This window comes from Rhamphochromis sp. 'chilingali' (assembly GCF_963969265.1).
Source record: "Rhamphochromis sp. 'chilingali' genome assembly, chromosome: 11".
Taxonomy (NCBI): domain Eukaryota; kingdom Metazoa; phylum Chordata; class Actinopteri; order Cichliformes; family Cichlidae; genus Rhamphochromis; species Rhamphochromis sp. 'chilingali'.
Window position 1 is genome coordinate 34,923,655 of NC_137938.1, and position 21,309 is coordinate 34,944,963.

A 21,309-nucleotide genomic window follows, 5' to 3' on the forward strand; every position below is an offset into this window, starting at 1 on the left:
TCCATCACAGACCTTCCGAGGGTTCCACAAACCCTCTCCGGTTCTCTAGAGCAGCGGTCCCCAACCCCCGGGCCTCGGACCGGTACCGGTCCGTGAGTCGTTTGGTACCGGGCCGCGAGAGTTGAGGCTCAGGTGTGAAATGTATGGTTTTCAGGGTTTTTATCGGTTTTCAGCGTTATTTTGTTATCGTTTTTATCGTTAACTCGGTTTTCCTGGGTCTTTTCACGTGTGTTATGAATAAATCTTCTTTTTTTTCGGTACCGGTACTAGTTTTATTTTGTTGTATTTATCCGCGACACCTTAAAGGCCAGTCCGTGAAAATAATGTCGGGCATAAACCGGTCCGTGGCGCAAAAAAGGTTGGGGACCGCTGCCATAGAGGTCCTGGCACATGAAAGTTTTCTGTCACTGGGATGATGAGCGACAGTCTGAGCGTAGATTTGGGGTGGAGTATAGCATTATTCAGCAACCACCAAATTAAAAGCTCAACAAATGGTGTAATTTTGTCACCCAAGGACTTTGGCTTGACTCAGTATGTAATTTAGGAAGAACGGCCCCAACCATGCAGCTTTAAATGTGCACTGGCTTGTAACTCTTAACCACACACATGTATACACACCCACACTAATTATGTGACACAGAAACCTTTCTAGAAGTCAAGTTGTTAAGCACAGAGGTACTACAAGCTGTTACTATGACACCATGGTGGGTGATGTTCCAACCACATCCTCCCATCGCTTCAGAGAAAGAGTTTAACAAGAAGTGATTGTGTGAAACAAGCCGTCTCGTAAACGCTGGCCTACTCCTTCGCCACCAACATCTCAGTGCATTACTTGATCAGTCATACCTATCAGGAACAAAAACAAATACCTGCAAGAAAGGATTTCCTTGTAGTCAAGGGCACAGCTTGCTGCATTCTTGATTTACTGGATGTATTCCTCAGGATATTCAGAGAGAGTTTAGTCATCACGCAAGTGGAACAGTGAATGATTAGCATGTTGCAGTTTTATTTTCCATTCACAGACACATTTACGTATGCAACTTAAATTGTTTTTTTAAATAATTTCAGCTTTAAAAAGGGGAAATTTGGAAGATAAATTCCACTTTAGTTAGCTTTATTGTTAGTGGGGGTTTTCTCTTAATTTTTTTTAACCCATTGCTGATTAATATTTTCACTTCCTGTATGAACACAAATCTTTTTACCCAACTGACTTCTCCTAATGGCGGCCTACCGTAACATATGTTTTGTCTCCAACTTGTCGTAAGTTGTCTCTGCTGTGATTCACTAGATATTTATCCATCTGCGTACTGTGTTGCGAAGGAAATGCCACAAAACCATTTCAAACTACCTGAGGTACATTTCACATATTTCATTATGCTTTGTCATGAAGGCTACTGTTATACAATCTGATATGTTATTGAATTTAGGTCATTGAGCATTTAAGAAGGATTTCTCATCTGCATGGATAGCCTGGCACTGCACCATCATGTGGAAATCGCTGGACCAGTTAACTAAAATTGGACAGTTGCATGAAGAGCATCGATCTCTGCCTCTCCTTGGACAAAATGTTCTCAGTTCAATCAAAAATATCTTAGAGAAAAAGTCAGAAATCTTTTCATATCTATTACATTTAAATAAACGTGTCTGAATTCAGGGCATTTCTTAACACGTGCCTTCAGATCTCTCGGGAACTAAGACGGACTCTTGCATAGTGAGAGATTACTTGGAATTTTGCACCATTGATTGATGTCGATATTATCCCCGTCAATCATCAGGTAACATCAAAGCTCAGCAGCTGCAATTTTCCAAGAATTTGCCTCCTTGCTGAACCTGTTGGCAAAAATGTGAGCACCTGAACCCTGCCCTGCATCCAGAGCAGAGGAACTTTCCTCAGGTATAACATCACAGATCGAAAACTGGGTGCTCATTTTGTGTTAATGCATAATTAGGACACAGACTTCACTCAAAAGCACGCTGCTCTCTGATAGGTGCCTCTGAATAAATTCCTCACATGGCTCATGCATTTTAAATCTGGCAGGCCCCTGAGGAAATAAAATCCCTGGTCTAACAGCTAATTTACTGACCTCTAGAAGCCAAACGTAAACACGCATTTTAATTAAAAAGGCACACATTTCTGAGATCTTTTGGGAGCCATTTTGAGTCTCTGCTAGGTTAACGTTTACCAGGCAGAAAGTATAAATAATGTGAAGAACAGAGTAGTGAGCAGTTTGTTCAGTCTAGACAGCATCTCCAGTGCAGTCTTGTGACTCACATTGTGACAACGACAGTAGCAGTGGGGAAATTTACATTACAGAGCTGCTGACATTAGCTAAAGAAAATGTCTTGGGGCTTTCGACATAATGTGCAACGTGAGGAAGTGTCATCATCTTTGATACCCTTAAGCAATATTCACAACATCTACACCCATGAGGTGACTAAACCAAAAGACAAAGCTTTAGACTGAGAACCAAAATCAAATTACGAACCAGCAGATTAGACCTCTGTATGTGTCAAATGTTTAGTATTTGCATACCTCGCAGAAACATGCACACTTGTGCATTTCAGCAGCCATATTAGTATTCAGAATCAGCACCTGGAACATGTTAAGTCTTGCTCGCAGACTCTCGCTGACCACATGGCTCTCTCCCAGCAGCATTTTCTCGTGTTACCTTCTACATTATAAATACTATGATAACAGTGTGCAGGACTAATCTTAAAATTGGTGCATAGGTGCAGGATTTTTCTGGCAAAAAAACATGCCTTAAGGAAACAGTGACGTTTCTCTTTTTTTGGCGGGGGTGGGGGGTTCAAAAACATGTCGATCATACACAGAAATTCAGCATGATGAATTTGATTTATGGTGCATAAGTTGCAGATCATTTCTAATCAGACAATTCAGTGGTTGCTTTACAAATGAATTTACAGATAAAATGTGAGAAGTGGTTGAAAATGCAAACCCAGCCTTCTCAAGCCGCTCTTTGCACAGCTTGAGAAGATTGGCTTTGGTATTTTCTGCTCTACAACTCCTTCCAGTTGGAAACGGTGGCAGCGCTGGTAGTTGGAAGTGGACCAGAGGTGCGCAAGTAGACGACTATAAAGAATAGAATGAAGAAATTCAAATCGGGTATGGTTTTTGTTTTCTACGAGTGGAAGTGCAGAACTTTTTGATTACAACAAGCCACGCAAACAATGCAGGAATGTTCTTCTTGTCAGGCGTAGCTCGACATGCATCCTGACAACACTGGAGGAGCTGACTGTTTTATGATTCGTAATGTTAAAGCAGTCACACACAAAAGACCTCTCTGATTGACAGCCTCAGCAGACTGAGGCAAAACGATTTGTTTATATTTTGGAAAATGAGGTTCAGTCAATTAACTATCAACTTTTTTGTTGTTGTTGCTGTGTACCACCAGATGTACTGAAAAATAAAACAGGATTAGTAATTAGTGATTTTCAGGTAAGTTTGGAAGCGCTTTGGTGCAAGCCCAAATTCACTAGCTGCCAAGCTGAGGCATGTTTGGTTGAAGTAAGTTCAAGATAGTTCATTGTTATAAAGACATGTTTTTAACCTCAAGCAATGAAAGATGCTCCCAAAGTCAGTAAGTGACACTGAGTAACTACTATGATTACAATAATCTGTCTGATCTGCCATAATCAGACAGCACTAGGGAAACATAAAACATTTTTAGTCGTGCATAACATTTTATTAAGAGCACCAGCTACTATCATTACCCTTCCACTCTCTCATCCCCACTTTACCTCAGTCAGCTTTCATTTACGGGTATTTGTTGTTCTCCAATTTAATCTCTGTTATTGCACACATTAGTTTTCCCTCCTAAATTAGCACAGACAGCATATTACTTTGAACCACATGCTTCACCTAAACGTCTGTTTCTTCCCTTCTGGTAACTGTATCGTGGCTCTTCAGGCACAAGTGCTTTAGTAGCCAGAATTTCTTGACATACAAGCTAAAGTCAACATACACTCTGCTATAGACATTATATTTAAAGTACAGGATGTGCTTCCTATTACTGGCTCATATTGTGTGAAAATTTCACAGCAATCATGGTGCACAAAACCAAAGATGTACACAGAAGAGACTGCACAGTAACTTCCAACATCCAGTGTCCTGCGTAGATGTGCAACACACTGGCTCACCAGAATGAATGGTATAACACAGAGGCTTGAACTTCAGTGTTTACCTTGATAATGCTGCTCCTGCGTGGTATTTCAGATTTGGTGTCCAGACCGGCAGAGGTGTTGGCGTTGTCCACCCCGGTTTGGCTGCCAGGTGCGACGAGGGATCCCGAGCCGACCATATTTTCAGATATCCCACAGTCTCCATTCAAGACCGACACTTCGCAATGCGTCTTACCAGCTGCGTTGTCGCTGGGCACGGCAGTATCGTCGGGATTCAATGGAGGCAGGCTGCCGTCCTCTTCAAACTCCGCCATAGGCACTTCGAGCACACACACACGCTCCCTTTCTCTCTCACACACACACACAAGCTGACGAGCTGCTGGGTAACAAAGCCGTATGTTTCAGCCGTACTCCCAATTTCCTGCCTGGCCTATTGCCTCGATGTAACATTTACACCAAATCACGCCGTATCATCTCTCGGTGCAGATAGCTGACAGGTTCCTACAGAGAGAGGGGTTTTCTCCGTGCATTGTGCTCTGTGGAGAGAAACCACAGCGATTAGCATAATTAGGCAGCATGACAGTAGTAACAACAGCAACGTGAACAGTGGCAGCTTTTGTACAGAAGGCGTTCAGCAGTGCGCTGAAAGCGGATGTTAACTTGCAATCACTACAGGCTGTCATCACAAATGCAGCAAATACAGCCGGTTTTTCCCCATTTATGTGCATGCTTTCTTGTGCATTTCTGCACAAGTACGCACACACAGCGACTCCATTACGGTCCATTTAACTGTAATAACAATAATAACAACCCCCCCACACCAGCGTACCGGTGGTCGTTAAGGTAAATAACGTTAACAGAAACTTATCAGGTCAATTAACGTCTCCACTAAAGTCACGATTAGCTTCATGTGACGCTCGTCGGTTTTGTGTACTTGCCTTTTAAAGCGCCTGGTCCCACACTATCCATGAATGACCCGTCTTCTTTGAGCACAGCACCCTTGGCTGTCTTTCACTACTGTGTGCCGAGCAGCGCTTAGCTTAGCTACAGCTAACTCCACTCGCCTGCTAGCTGTTTGAAGTTAGTTTTCCCAGCCAACTAAAACCCTAAAAAGGAAGGAGAGAAATGCTTCCCCTGAATTTTTTTTCAGGTCAGACTTCAGCGGTTATTACGTTTTCTTAAAAGAAAAATGAGAAAGAAACGAAAACGTTGATTTCCCGTTAAATCACGCGCATACAGTAGTCTCCATGGAACAAAGTTGTGTATGTCTCGTGAACGCGCAGCAGGAGAAACAGGCCGAGCTGTCAATCAAACCCATAGACAAGGGCTGCCAAACATACGGCCTGCGGGCTCGTACCGGTCCGCCACAGGGTCCCGTTTGGTCCACTTGATGGTTTGGCAAAGTGTAAAAATTGCAGAATAAACCTTAATTACTCCTGTTAATCAATAACATGTACCACCGGTCCTTTTGTGGTGGTGCTGAAACTGAAAGATACAGAACGTATTTATAGATCTAGTCCAGTGATTTAATTCTTAAAGGTGTCAAATATGTTTTCAATGTTTTATTACTTTACGGTGTGATCTGTAAAATATAATGTACATGTACAGCCAACGAAATCACACTTATTTATCTCAAAAGACCTCACCTGCTCATCATTAGTGTTATAAATTACTCTCAGGAAATAAGAAAAATGATTAAGTACGAAGTAATACCCCTTGTTTTAAAGTTATAGAAATGTGGTTTTTAATGGTTTTTAAGGTTTTTAAAAATGTGAGCAAAATTTTTAAAAACCTTACCTGTGGCTGAGCTGAATAGTTCTCAAAGTTTTACTTCATGTCCAGAAGAGAATATTTGGACGTGTAATAACATTTACTTATTAAATGATTAAATATAAACAATTACAGAATGTTTTTACTGAGTTTACCCACTTAAGCTGAAATTAGGTTGCACTTTGACTAAAATAAGTTAGAAATCCGTGCTGTAAGAGATAAGAGATAAGATAGAACTTTATTAATCCCTCGGGTGGGTTCCTCTGGGAAATTCGACTTCCAAAAAGCACAGCAACGACCGAAGTTACAGTTACAGAATTGTTATATATATATACACACACACACACACACACACACACACACACACACACACACACACACACACACACACACACACACACACACACACACACATAAATACAGAGACAAATATAAATAAAATATACAAAGGGGATAAATAGAATAAATAGGAATAAAAAATAAAAATACAAGTGAATTGCACATTTCAAGTATTGAGTCTATTGCACTGTTGACTATTTACAAAAAGTATTGCACAAGGTATTGTACAGTGAGGTGCAGAGGCACTACAGCTTAGTTGTTCCCCCCTCCTTTGTCCTCCTGTTTCCCCTCCCTCTCCCCTCCAGAGAGGAGTTAAACAGTTTGATGGCGTGTGGGACAAAGGAGTTTTTAAGTCTGTTAGTTCTTGTCTTGGGGAGAAGCAACCTGTCACTGAACAGACTCTTCTGATTGTTTATGGCCGTGTGCAGAGGATGCCCAGCATTGTTCATAATGTCCATCAGTTTCTTTAATGTCCTTTTCTCTGCCACTGTCACCAGAGTGTCCAGCTTCATGCCGACCACAGAGCTAGCCTTCCTGATCAGTTTCTCCAGCCTGGATGAGTCCCTCTTTGCTGTGCTGCTCCCCCAGCACACCACAGCATAGAAAAGTACTCCAGCAACCACCGACTGGTAAAACATCCTCAGGAGCTTCCTGCAGATGTTAAAAGACCTCAGCCTCCTGAGGAAGTACAGTCGGCTTTGGGCTTTTTTATACAGGTGCTCTGTGTTGCATGACCAGTCCAGTTTATTGTCCACCCACAGCCCGAGGTACTTGTACTTGTACTTGTTGACCACCTCCACCTCCTCCCCCTGTAGACTACCAGGAAATATTAGACCCACACACACACATCAATTACTTTCACTTTTCTACATAGCAAACAAGGCTGCGTGCCACACACTGTAAAATACCCACATGCCTTTCACATTACTCTCACATAGTTTAAGTGTTTTCTTGCTGACTTATGTCACATAAGTCAAAACAAAAGTACGTGCAAAAAGGCCACAAAACCAACAGCACCACAAAGTCACCAAGAACATACAGAGAGTAAACTAAGGGTGACTGAACAGCATTTCAATTCCAGGTTTGTATAAACTTTTCAGCCATAAATGGATATAAATGTTGGATGTTACCTATCTGTCTGAGCTAAAATAAAGGTTACAACGTATTCCAAGGAGACACAACATACCATGCATGCAGTGCAAACCAACCCAAATCCTCTTTTTATGGTAACATTTGGATGATTGGAACAGAACTTTTATCATCGTTTCAGCCACGATAATCATTATGTCGAATAATTTGTGTCTTACATGGAATGTGGATGACACAGTGCATTTGTGTTTTCATTTTCGTCACAGGGAATTAAGACAATGTAAAGTTGGTTTTCCTCACTTTCACAGAAACTCCCTTGTGAGTGAACGTAGCTGATTATTGTAATAGCACAACGGCCACCTTCATTGGGCAAGTGTTTCGTGTTATGTCATACCCGGGGAACTATGTGCTAGAGTAGGTCCAACCATCTGGGAAGGGGCTCAGTGTGAATTGTAGAGGTGTTTTGGGGTCAAATGCATTTTTCATGCTTACACCTGCTGTGTCGCTTAGGTCATGTCAGAGCAATGAGAAAATGCAATTTTGATAATGTGGTTTAACAGTTAGAGCTCATTTTCACTTATCAAGTGAGAAAATAAGCCCTGTAGTTATACTGTTCCAGTCACCATTCATTCTACCTACAACATTTAACAAGGATAATACAAAAAACCCCACCAAAAAACATAAATAAGTCTTGCTGGTGTAGTTCTGCTTTCTTTTTCTTTAATTTTATTATATATTTCTGTATCATGTTATCTTCTTTTCAAGCATCATCTGTGAATAATGCATAAAAAGAAAGTAAACAACACGAAACAAAATAAAAGTCAACAGCAGCAAGAAGCAAGTGCACACAAAAGATTCTTGGGCAAATGTCATTAATCTCACAGTTTTATTCATCAGTTTCACATACAGGAAGTCCTTGAAGATACAGGAAATAGATGGATAACCAAAATATTGTCAAGCTGCTTTTAGGAAGAGCAAAGACAACGTTCCATGGAAAGCCTTTCTACAGCAGGGAATGCTGTTTTCTAACAATGACCTGGCAGGGTTGACTCTACACTTACTTTTGAAAGTAAACAGATTAATGCTTTGAAATATAAACTGCTTTCTCTGCATGACTGTAGGACATGTTCTGAATGACTAATGTTGTTGTTGTCCATCTGAGTGGTATTTATGATGAATCAAAAACAGCTCACATTATGTCTAATTTCCTTGTATTTATACGGACGGTGCTCGGAAGATGTACTAATCTGAAAGGTGAAGTAACGGCTCTTACTACATAACAGTCTCATTGCACTATTGCGTCAGATTTCTTGTGAAAATATTCTCACAGTAACTACTCTTTGAAAGAAAGTAATCGGGTTTTAGGAGGGATGATTAAGCGATTTAAAATATTAGTCATGCATAGTCAACACAGACCTTAAATGTAATTCATAGAGCCTAAATTCATACCCTCCTTTACAAAAAGACACACAGAGTGAGTGATGAGGCTTAATGTTATTTTAAATGGTTTAGTAGGCTTTGTTCATAGTCCACTGCCTCAGATGAAAGCAGCCAAAGCGAGTGTTGTGAAATACAAAAGCAGGAGGTGGGGTGAGTTGTACAACAGAGACATCTGCTGACTTATAATGGTACACTGTCTTTTTTTGTGCAGGGCAAAGTTTGTTCTGACTTGTCCTGTGACCATTCGCGTTTGCATTACAAAACACTTATAATAATAATAAAAACAAAACGTCTACCCATGCTGTTATGTTTTAAATATAAAAGAGCATTTTCCTTTTTCAACGTGGTCTTTTTGCACAAGTGTGTAAAACAGTTTAGTTGTCGGTGATTTTCCTTCGGCTGTGGTTCGGCTTAAAGCTTTTTTGGTGGTGCCTCCAAACAGTTCTCTGTGGTACCATGTAAGATGCTACCGTTGTCCCCTTGACAAGAGCTACTATTTGTAGTTAACTATTTGTTTTTAACCAATTTTCTCCTTAGTATAAGAAACAAAACAGTCGGGTACATTCAGTATTTTTTTAATTAATATTTATTCATACATTTGGAAATTGATTTTTACTGTATCCTTATTATTGAGTGTGTGTTCAGTATTTCATTTAGTTTCTTTGCTTTATTGATTGTTTGTTTAATTGTTTGTTTTAGGTCATCACTAGTTAATGAGAAAAATGTCATTTTTGCAGCTTTTTAAACTTCTTGATATTGCAGTGTCATCTTTAACCGTGGGAAATTCTCTGCTGACTTTCATTACATTTTACAATAAAAATGAATGTGAAGGCATGAGCATATTGCATATTAATGTAAACTCAATAAATATGTGTATGTAAATATAATAAAGCTCTGATGACTGTTACATATGGGATCAATTTACTGAAGACTGTTCATATTCAGTCATTTAAAGACAGTTGAACTTCAGCATATGCAGAATATGCTATTTTTAATGTACTAATACTTATTGTATCAGTATGTGCTGAGTCAATATTTAAATGCACCATCTGGTGCTGCCAGCATCATTGGATTAACAATAACACTTTATTTAATGTTTGTTCCGACAAAATACTGCGATTCATTATGACTGTCTGTCCACAATCTGCAAAGTGTCTTTGATTAAAGGTGAAGTGTTAAAGAAATGTCTCCAGACAATAGAACAGATTTGTCTGTATTTATTTATTTTCCATGTTCTCTTTCATATGTCATTGGTATCTTATCTCATGTTACAGACAGAGAGCCAACAAAGAACATGTGAACAGTACTGGGCTGAAGCTCAGTTTGCAGACTCAACAGTTTAGCCTTTAGCCTATTGGAATGATCTCGGTGGTGCATGTGCATGAAGCAGGGCACCAAGCCTTCACCAGCTCATTACTGCATCCAGTGGTGTTTTTCAAGATTGGACAGTTGATGTAATGGTCTATATATGGACAGGGGTTGTCTAAAAATAAAGTAAAGCAATGATTAGCTCATTGTCTTCATTATCAGCAACACATTTTACCTGCCCAGTAATTAAACACCACATTTACTTACTGCAGAGTTTGTCCACACAGTTGTTAGGACAGGAGCCACATGGAGAGCCCGGTGTGTAAGGCGCCCATCGCCTGAAGTTTCCTCTGTTAAATAAAAACAGTTTATTACAATTATTTCAGGCTTAATAATTGTAATTTCATGTAATTTAGACTCTATTTTTCGTTTTGTCTGAGCACATATGTCTGTATTTACATATATATTGATATTTGTACATGTAAATGCAAGTATGTGTACTTGCATATATCGTTTTTTCTGTATATGTCTGAAATAAAGATAAAGATACAAAGTGTGCTCCACCCTCAAACTTCAATTTATTTCCATTGCTGTTAAGATTGCTAACAAAGTGACATGTAAAATAAAGCCACTGTAGGCTTTACGGGTGTGAAAGGTGTCACCTACGCGCGATAATAATGGCAGCCATAGTAATAGATGTTGTTAGGGCACAGCGTTGCTCCACAGCCAACTTTGTATGAGCTGTTCCATATGACCTGATGAGAAAAACATAAAGCCGTTGGTTTTAGAGATACTCCAGTGTTGAAATAGCTACTGACTGCTCAAATATGAACATAAGTCATTTATGTTTGTCCTGTTTTAACATTGCTAATTCTTGACTGCCTGGAAACATTTGGGCACTACACTCTGCAAGTTAATTTGTATTTAAAGCACTACATTTGTTTTAGTTAAAAGAGACAAATTTATCTTCCTAAAAACGCAGTGCCTGTTTAAAAGTGATTAAACAACTGCTTTTTGAAATATAAAAATTTCATTTTTCTAAATAGGTTTGGATTCTCTTTTTGAAAGCAGGAAGGGCTACTCGTCTTGAACATACAATCCACCATAAAATGAATACTTAGTAATGAGAAAGACACAAACAGAGTCCTTCGTCATGACATCAAAAGCATCCTGCAGCTCAGATAGCAACATTATACTTTTATTCAACAACGATAAAACTAGAAGGAATTTTTGTACTTAATCATTTGGACTTCTCTTATCACTGTCTGCACTTTCTACTTAATTCATGTATTTTGCATAATGTGAGCCAGAGTTCTCATGTAGCGCTTCGATCAGCCAGTCATTAGGCAGTAGTTAAGTGCGTCATTTCTGAAAGGGCTGACCTTTGGGATTTTCATCATAACTGTCTGTAGTTTACTCAAAGTGGTGCAAAAATGTTTCTTGCAGCATGATAATGCTTCATGGCAAACAGCAAACGTGTCGGACAGACTTTATTAATGTGTCGACCTTAGTGGGTGATTCACAATATAAATGTCTTTCTGACAAAGCTGCAGATATCACTATATTATTACCGCATACTATTGTCAGTGTAGATCAAAATCATTAAGCAGCTACCAAGAACTGAGGCTACTTGAGAACAAAAGGCATCCCTGGTGTTAAAATGCTCTGTGATGTACTTTCGGGAGTAACTTTTCTTAGATAAGCTTATATTAGTTCAGTTCAAGAATAATATGTTCACTCAGTTGGAGTTGTGTTGTTTGGCCACCTGATCACTGCAAGCTTAAGATTCACGCTCTTTTGGGTATGTATTCACTTTGTTATTGTGTGAATGTTTTGCTGAGCAAAGATCTGTAAGACTGAAGCAAGACAGTAATAAATGGAGAAAACAACAACCCCAAAGATGCTGAAAAGCTGTATGAAATGAACAAAGTCGTTTCATTTGTCATTTGATCCACAGTTAACCCATTAAAGTCTCAATCACTAATCCATTGCCAAAAAAGGTCTCATTAAAAATGTTGTGTTTACGGAAGCGTCTGGTGAATAAAAATACGTGATATTAATTTGCATATATGAGTTTTAATTTGTATCATATTTGCTACATCAGCCATTCTTTTTGCAATTTATTCCTTTCGATGTACCATGCAACTTATTTCAGTTTTTTGGGGAGGAAATAAATCACACTGATGATGAAGAAGTCTTAAAAACTCACAAAGAGTCATGTAATCAAATTATGATGCACTTGGCTTTAATGGGTTAATAAAAAGAAGCAGCTATCAAACAGGTAAAAGAAAGCAGAAACCTTTCTGTATAAGCTGTTGTTACCTGTGTATAGTGACCAATAGATTTTCCATTGGTGGATCCAGTGGGGTAATTGTAGTGTTCTACCTCACTATGCCACGCATTGATGACATCAGTCCACGACTTAAGAGAAGATGAATAGAACAGATTCTCGCCCAAGTGATATCCTTTTTGACAGTGGGAAACATGGCAGCACTGATTATTTATTAGGATCTACAAATGCAGGCTTTCGTTTTCATGTCACAGTAGATGTCACGGCTGGGGCGGCAGTCGTGTGGAGGTGAGAAGGAGGATCCAAATAGCAGCCAGAGGTGGAGGTGCAAGTGAGTAATAACCAAGAAGCGGGCAGAACCGAAACATAAACCTAAACTGGGAAAACTAACACAAAAGGAGGACACGGGGCGAGGAGCAGAGAGACACGGTGAAACACGGAATAATGCTGAGTACACAGAAGATTCACAGAGAAACACAGACGACGCGACAAGAAGCACAGGCAGGCACAAACTATAAATACGCACACCAGGTAATCAGGAAAAGGCACACAGGAGGGGACACAGCTGGAACTAATGGGCATAACGAGACACAGACCTACAAAGTAAAACAGGAAACACACAGACTGTTTTACAACACAAAACTCAGGGACCCGTACAGAGCACAGAGGGAGACACAGGTAGGGAAAATAAACACGACAACCAAACCCCAAGAACTAATACAAAATCAGAATAAACTAGAAAATAATAATCATAAACTCAAAGCGCTGGGTCACCGACCCAGGACCATGACAGTAGATTTAATTTTTAGTAAAACAGGGTTCATTAAAAGCCTATAGATCATTATCTCCTCGTAGATAATATATTCTACTCTGTGTAATTTGTTATTAAAAGAAGGTATTAAGACTGAAGATAAGATAAAGTTCACTGTGATTCTGACCATCAATCACAGGTTTGCTCAGTTCAGAGGGAACCTTTAAATTGAGCCAGATTCAGATATGGAGATGTGGTGCAAGGTAACAAAGAAAAAGAAAGAAAGAAACAGAAGGAATAAAGGGAAGAGACATATACCATTGAGCAGGCGGGTGCTGGGTGCTCCATGATCCAGAGTACACTGATCAACCCAAGCCTGAGCACTGGCTGCTACCTCCTCACTATAGCTCTATAAAAGAAAAAGAAAAAAAAACCATTATATTTTGAACATACACCAACAATCCCTAAGAAAAAAAAGTCATTCTCTGGTTAGATTTGTGCTGAAAAGCAGCCCATTTGTGCCTGGAAAAATTGGTGAACTAAGAATGCAAAGTTAGAAAATACATCCTATTCTAATGCTTCAAATATGAAATGGCTTTAACTGAAGTGCCCTTGCTATTTGACACAAGCCAGTTTGCTATTCTACCAAAAGTTCCAACGCAAACGTGCAATTTTTCTTTTTACTTCTCTGCTAAAGCCTCACACCTCTGCACCCAGCTCGTTTGGCAAGGACATGAAACAGCTTTATTCTCCTGCTTTCAGAACTTCTGGCTTGATTTCCTACACTGAATATGCTTTAATAAAAGAAACATCACATGTGATTAATATATAAATCATATTTTAGACTGATTAAATCTATCCATGAAATAAAATTGTCTAATGTATTTGAATATGTCAAACAGCTTCAATACATTTGCATACAATCCGAGTTGCTTGAATAGAACTGGAAAGAACTGGATAAAAACTGGAAGTTAGGATTGAGTCACCCCCTTATCATTAAACTATACAGTCCGGCTTTTATGATTTACAGGACTGTGGGTGAGGTGCAGTAAACCTCTCCCACTTTATCATTTTTCTCCCTCCTACAGGGAAGGAGGGAAAACAAATGCTGAGGATTGTGAGTAAACACTTGTGGAGCCACATTTACTGTTAGAGTTGAAAGCACGACTGACCATTATCAGCATGTCAGACGCCGAAGGCTGAACCGCTCTCCTGAACGCATTGTGCACGTCTACGATCTCAGCCTGAACCATTGCATTTTGTGGGCAAACGCCTGCAGGAGCGCGTGCGCGCGCGCACACACACACACACACACACACACACACACACACACACACACACACACACACACACACACACACACACACACACAGACACACACACACACAGACATTAAAAGTCAATGTGTAAACACCGGATTACAGACATAATAAGGAGTGGTATTTACTCCCGTGGTTTAATATCCATGATATGACTCACAAACATATCCTGGTTTAATTGCTCTAAAATGACTCGACATACAAAAAGAGTATACAGAGAGAACTGGGCCAAATGCATTAATCTTACTGGGAGACTTACTGGCACAGTTTCAGATGATGATTAAAATAAAATACTTTTGCAAACATGCCTAATGCATTTTTCACAGCGCTTACCTGGCTGTGGACACACCATGGAAGGTAGCATTTGAAAATGAAAAGAAAATTCAAGTTAATTTCTCATAAATGAAACAGACTAAAAATGCTAATTCTACTTGTTGTAGCTATTTTAATGCTGTTATTTGTTTCTTTTTTATCAGTTTCATTCACTGCTCTGTCAGGGAAGTTTATAGACAATTAACACTATAAAACCTTTGAGTCCCAGTTGTCCCCCAAAATATGACTAATAGTGGAGAACTGTATCCTTGTGCATCATTTGTCTTGCATGAAAAACTTAATTCAACAGTACCAAGTGAATGAAAATAAAGAATATTTTAGTCTAAACTCTGCTGAGGACTCACAGAACAAAAAAGAGGTTTTAAATTCTAAAATATACACTTTTCAGCCCATGCAAAATTCTTGCAGCATATGATAACATAGGTGACATTACTGTGTAGTAGAGAAGAAAGCTTTGCACTTCTACTCACCAAAACACATGCTGAGTGCACCTGATGCACTGCCACGATGTAAATGAGGAATGCTAGCATTTTCTCTGAGAACAAGAAAACAAAACAAAAATCATTTTTTTCTTTTTATCCATGATGCTTTTAAACATTGTTGCCATTTTTAATTTCTGTGTAGTTTTTGTAGCTTGCCATTCATCCATGAAATAAGTAAGATATTTCTTCCAAAACAAATCTGAGTGTTTATCTATCTATCTATCTATCTATCTATCTATCTATCTATCTATCTATCTATCTATCTATCTATCTATCTATCTATCTATCTATCTATCTATCTATCTATCTATCTATCTATCTATCTATGCTATAGCTTTGGTTATATGATATATAACAGAAACTATAAAAATGCTTAGATCTTACATACCTGCTCCTAAGTCCTCAGGACGATGAGGTGAGTTGGCACTTTCCTCTGCCTCCTTATATAGATCCATGTCAAGTGCTCAGTACAGTGGATATTGTACAAAGACAAGTCTGTCACATTGCATTAAAGGGGCCCTTTCTTCATAAGAGTACACCTGACTGCGAGTAAATGGGGAATTGTTAAGCCCGAGGGTTTAGTGACTACCTGATGTATTGGCCTGTGTTTACACAGCATAGAGTGGAACGGTTTCTGAGGTCAAAGCAAATAAGGAATACTGATACTGATGGATTAGAAGATAAAGTTGTATGCTTTTATATAAAAAAGGATTAAAGCTGTACAGCTTGGGTGGGCTAAAGAGGTGCCCACACTGAAAAAAGTGATATTGTCTCCTTTTAAATATAGCATATTATATTTTGGTATATCTTTTCAATTCAAATGAGTAATTCCTGTCTACATATATAATTCGAGTAACTCCAGAATACATTCCCTGCGTTTTAATCCAATTAATTTTAGTTAATTAAATGTAGCTCAAAATGCTTAAGTATGTTTTTCATAGCCTCCTGCTGGGCCATTTTGCGCATGCGTTAGGACAGGCCACCATTTTGCACGCGGACTGAAGAAGCGGACTCTTTGTGTGCTGCAAGCGGGCTCAAGTTAATCGCACAACTTCATATAAAGGTGGTCTAGCTTCGGTAAGTAAACTTTTTACGGTCGTTTTTGTTTTATTTTTTTTTACCTCAGTCAAAGCATGTTGACTCTTTAAGACGTGTGCACATGGAGAAAGAAGTCTAAGTAGTTGTACACCTCTGAACTTTGTCATGAATTTGACTTAAGCTAGCTATGTGCTCTATTAGCTACTGCTCTATTAAAAGAGTAATTGTATTGATGCGTTAAAATGTCATATGTTTTTAGCTTAGTTCTTGTGGCACACTTTGTACTAACAAATTATGGAACGAGGCAATTTCTCTGTAGTTAGCTGTAAAGTTCACTGTACAGTCGCCTGCAGTTTTAAGTGGAGAAATCGTCCCTCCCGCCACAACATTGGCATTAAGGAATAGTCGGGCGGGGGAGGGGGCTTCTGAACGCACCTGCACAGTCAGGGTGCAGTAGGAAATAAGTAGGATTGGCGTTGCACAACGTCTTTTGTGCAGAAAAAAATAATGGTTGTAAACTGTGGAGGAGAATAACTCAGTGGTTGCCAAAAATGTGAGATCAAAAGGCACTGAGAGTGATGTTTGTCAGAACTGAAATTAACTCAGAAAAGAAGTTGCTTCACTTGATAGAGCTGTTGAGTGCAAGACCTGTCAGCGGTCTGGTTTAGCATTTAAAGCCTCGCTACGTGCTTCCAAACCGCTGCATTTAATCTCAGAGAAAACTAACACAGAAGTAAAGCAAGTGTGTAAGTTCATCTCTTTATGTTTGCATAGTATTTCCATGTTGAGCTTAACAACCGATGTATGGAGCCACAGCTGGACTGGCTGTCGGAGTTTTGTATTGTGGGGGAAAGGAAGCGATTTGTTTTATACTTCAGCTAGAATGAAAAAAGACACAAAGCTGGAGTTATTCGGTGTCTTCATGCTGAACAGCTAAAACTTCTTCCCTCATTCTCCCCCCTCCCTCTCCTGTTGCTACTTCAATCATGAAACTGATCGATTATCAGGTGATCGGCTTTTCTGTCGCTAGTCTCTCTCATTTGTTAGTCACCCAGTTTGCGCTAGAAAGAGGAAAACGGCAGATAAACAACAGCAGCACGTTTAAGCTTGATAAGCTGTTGCTAGAATTTTTTTAATATTACTTCTAGTATCCGCTTATGTTTTCTGGAGCCACAGCCGTAATAGCTGCTGGTCATGATAGTTTGGATATGTGGTGAGAAGGAAACATGAAGGTGAAACCAGGAGAAGTTTTTACTTAATCATTAGAGCTGAACAGGTAATGAAGAAACAGGTTTACATTTTAGGTCACATGAATGAGTTGAAGGGAAGTTATGAACTGTTTATGAGAGACAAATAACACCAGGATCCTTTTCTATGTAGCTGACATCTGGTAACTGTGCAGGGGCGGATCTAGCAAAGTTTTGCCAGGGGGCCAGGTAGGGCATTAACAGGGAAAGGGAGACACAAAGACATAATTTTCTTTCTTATTCTCATTTAAAATGTCTAGCTTTTAATAAATAATTATTCTAAATCTTACTACCAAAGTGGTGATCTGGTTAAATGTATAGAGATCCATTATTGTATGTAGTAAATATTAAGTCTAATATATGCCCTAGTAATAGTAGTACATATAGCACTTTTTCCTTTGGGAAGGTACGCTGTCTGCGCTGTCTGCAACTGTATTGAAGAAAAATGTTGAATCAAATTATTATAGAAAAATAATTGATTTCTGTGCATTAAAGTAGATTACGTCAATTAAGCATTATCAGGCGAAGGGTGCGGGGTGGTTTCCTAATATTTTTGCTGGGAGTTGGCAGTCCTATTAGTTAGTTTAATATTTCTATGTACTGTTTAGAATACCTGAATAAGGAGGATGGTGTAAGTTTTTTAGGTTGATCAGTATTGCTGAAGTATAAAATATTTTGGGTGCAGTGTATTTTTTGCATACAGGTATAACAGAATAGCTTTAATGTTTTGTTTTTAAAACTGAGTATGAACTTATACAAAATGCAGCAAAATATTTATAAAAACAGTTTTATTTATTATAAAATACACTATCGGATTCATATCGGCAGATAATCAAATTTATGATATCGGTATCGGACATAAAAAAGTGGTATCGTGCCATCTGTAGTTTGCACAGAGGCACAAGTAAGATTTGTTTTGTTACAAGGGAGTATCATGAAGTAATGCACTAATGGCTTGGAAACGGTAATTGTTTGTCTTTCTAAAGTTTATTTTTTTTTATTTGTCTTCCTTTTCTGGCAGATTTTCTTCCCCTTATGTGTTACTGTTTATTCAAGAAGATGGTGTTATTTTGGTAAGTACATGCAAATTCCTTACATATTTATCACAACAGTATTTGTCACAGTATTGCAGGGACAAGTTTATCTATCTCATCTTAAGGGTTCTTGTGATTATTAATATTGATATTAATTAATATCAATTAATATATATGATTAAATTTCTTTTATCCAGGACAAAAGAAAAAAAAAACTTGCGAAAGTAAAATGAAAAACAGGAATTTAGTTCTTGTGAGTTAAGAGGATGCAGAGCATAGGGTTAGATGGAGGTGGATCATTCACTGTGGTGATCCCTGAAGGAAACAGCCAAGAGAAAAAGGATCAGATTGCAAAAAAAAATGTGGTTTGTTTGCATACATGAGTCTTTACGGTACCCACAGGACTCCTGAAGTATAAGTACTCTGAAGTTTGCAGAGCAATTTCAGAGATGTTTGGGGCTTACATGGCAAGCATGTTTTTAGTTGCACATCTAAATTTTCTCTGCTCTCTGTTGCTGATGGCAGAGTTCTGCCCCGCTGACCTCACAGGTGAGACACTCCCACCAGTGGACAAAGAGCACAGGAAAATGTGTTGCCAACCACCTGAAACAGACAAATATCTGCTTTTTAAAACCCTTTAAACCCGTTAAATGGACTGATGCCATTCATTTCTTCTTTGATTAACAGTAGTAACATCCTTCATGCACTGTATACTAACCCATATGATAATCATGCTTTATGAAGTGATGGCAATTGCATTGTAGCATTTAATGAAGAAATAACAAAATAATCATACCAATGATTAAGCACCAGTCTTCTTTTTTTTGTGTGTGTGTGTGTGTGTGTGTGTGTGTGTGTGTGTGTGTGTGTGTGTGTGTGTGTGTGTGTGATACAGGTAAATGCTGAATTCCAGTGTATTACAACACTTCAACTGGAGATGACCTTCGCGGCACAGTTAGACAGAATTACACCTCAGTTGATGACAGTTTTCCAGAAGAAGGGCGGTGTTTCTGGGCAGAAACTTGCCCACCACTTGCAGATCATGCAAGAGGTAAATCTGAATATTGCAAATTCTATTTGGATTTCTTTTGTCTTAAGTGGCAGGTCACTGGTGAGTCCAATAAGCCGTTTTAGGTGACCAGCCAAGCAATCTAAATTTTGAAATTTCATATATAAATTTTATTTACTATGTTTGAACTGACATATGATAAAATTTACTTATTGCGAATGTCAGACATTGTTCTTTTTTCCAAATTGGTTTAATCAGCAACTCTCTTTAAACAGGCTGAAAGTGATGTTAAAGTGAAAAGGGAAGCAGTTCTCAGGGCACTTTGCCTCTACCTTGGTGAAGAGGACGGAAGCCTTATTCGGGAGTTCTTTTTAAGTCATTGTAAGCAAGTCATCTATACACACACTTTTTAGATAGATATCTGTGTGTGTGTGTGTATTACACACACACACACACACACACACACACACACACACACACACACACACACACACACACACACACACACAAACGACTAGATTGGAATTTAATTGTAGAGTTAATTGTTTTTTCTTTTGCCTTTTTATTAAATGTTTAGGACATTGAAGGAGATGATATCCAGAGAGACCTGAAGAAGCACACCATGGGCATTTATGTCATCAACAGGGAGGATGGACAAAATGGACATTATGATGACATTGGAATATTTGTTGAAGGGGAGATAGTCATGGACAACATTGGATCTCTGGCCCAAGCTTGTGCATTGATGCTTGGAGTAATCTATGCACTAAACCTAGCCTTCCCCAAGGAATTGAAGGACTATTATGAATTCATTTAGAAAGTGTTGATGGGATTCGATGGTGAAAAGCTCTCCCCCAAAGTCTTTGGGCTGAAGAACAAAATTGCTACTGGATAGGAAGATTTCTAAAATAACACATCAAGAGAATGCTGTTATGTAAATTACCAATGACTGGTGCTCTTGTGAATAGGAGTGAAACTCTTGTACAACCATCATTTGTTCTGTGTTATGTTTCGATTGAACATTTTAACTTTCAATAATGAATGTTTCACGCGTGGTACATTTGAGTAGCTTGAAGAGCAACTTTGTAATTATTCAGTTATAGCTGCTGCCCTGCGTATAATCAGTGTTAACTCAACCGGATAAAAAAAACAAAAAAAACCATTCATGATTACCACACTGCAGCACACTGGTAACACTTTAAAGACTATTAATTGTTTTGAAGCGAGTATGTTAGGTCAGAAAATATGTAAAACATTCAGAATCTTCAAGGAAGGACTAGAATGGAAAGACAGTGGTCAATAAGCAGTAAGGAAAACACAAGTTTAATTTTAAGTCTAATTACCTTATTAAAATGCAATTTCTAAATATGGATCGCAGAACAGCAAGTCTGAAACTGGTTAGTTTGTGGATGCATCAGTTTCTAATTGTGATACATTATACTGCTGGTAGTGTTTTATTCTTTTATGTAAGGAGTTTGTTTTTTTTTTCTTTTTTAGAGGAAGAGAAACATTGGTTAACATTTCTCTTGTCTGTTGTTTCTGTTTTGTTTGAATACAGCTTTTTAAAGCTACTAGTTCATAGGCAAAAGTTTTGTAATTTGTATTATACAAATTGCAGCAATTTCCCTTAGAGATGTGGATTCTTATTCTGTTTGCAACAAATTTTGCATTAATAAATGATGTGAAAGAATGTTGTAGTTTTCATTATTGACGTTTTTAA

General features: G+C 38.6%; 2 protein-coding genes and 1 long non-coding RNA gene across 3 annotated transcripts in view; 1 reads left to right on the plus strand and 2 right to left on the minus strand.

Moving 5' to 3' along the window:
- plcl2 (phospholipase C like 2) overlaps positions 1–5,411 on the minus strand; it is a 46,057-nt gene extending 40,646 nt beyond the window's left edge. Inside the window, exons 1-2 of the mRNA XM_080896091.1 lie at positions 5,079–5,411; positions 4,203–4,676 (exon numbers count right to left, since the gene is read on the minus strand). Of these exons, the coding sequence (XP_080752217.1) occupies positions 4,203–4,454 (252 nt within the window). The 5' untranslated portion in view covers positions 4,455–4,676; positions 5,079–5,411. The remainder of the gene's footprint in view (positions 1–4,202; positions 4,677–5,078) is intronic.
- A 4,713-nt stretch (positions 5,412–10,124) lies between these two features.
- Positions 10,125–15,716, minus strand: LOC308406060 (cysteine-rich venom protein; the record flags this gene model as incomplete). The annotated part of the gene is made up of 8 exons (XM_080896862.1): positions 10,125–10,261; positions 10,354–10,436; positions 10,753–10,841; positions 12,409–12,551; positions 13,446–13,536; positions 14,300–14,400; positions 15,246–15,314; positions 15,650–15,716. The coding sequence occupies 8 exons, from the start codon at positions 15,714–15,716 to the stop codon at positions 10,125–10,127; spliced, it is 780 nt and encodes a 259-aa protein (XP_080752988.1).
- Positions 15,717–16,087: 371 nt separating this feature from the next.
- LOC308405113 lies at positions 16,088–21,309 on the plus strand. The gene is made up of 5 exons (XR_013973273.1): positions 16,088–16,338; positions 18,568–18,619; positions 19,476–19,631; positions 19,865–19,970; positions 20,167–21,309. It is a non-coding gene; the product is annotated as an uncharacterized lncRNA (long non-coding RNA).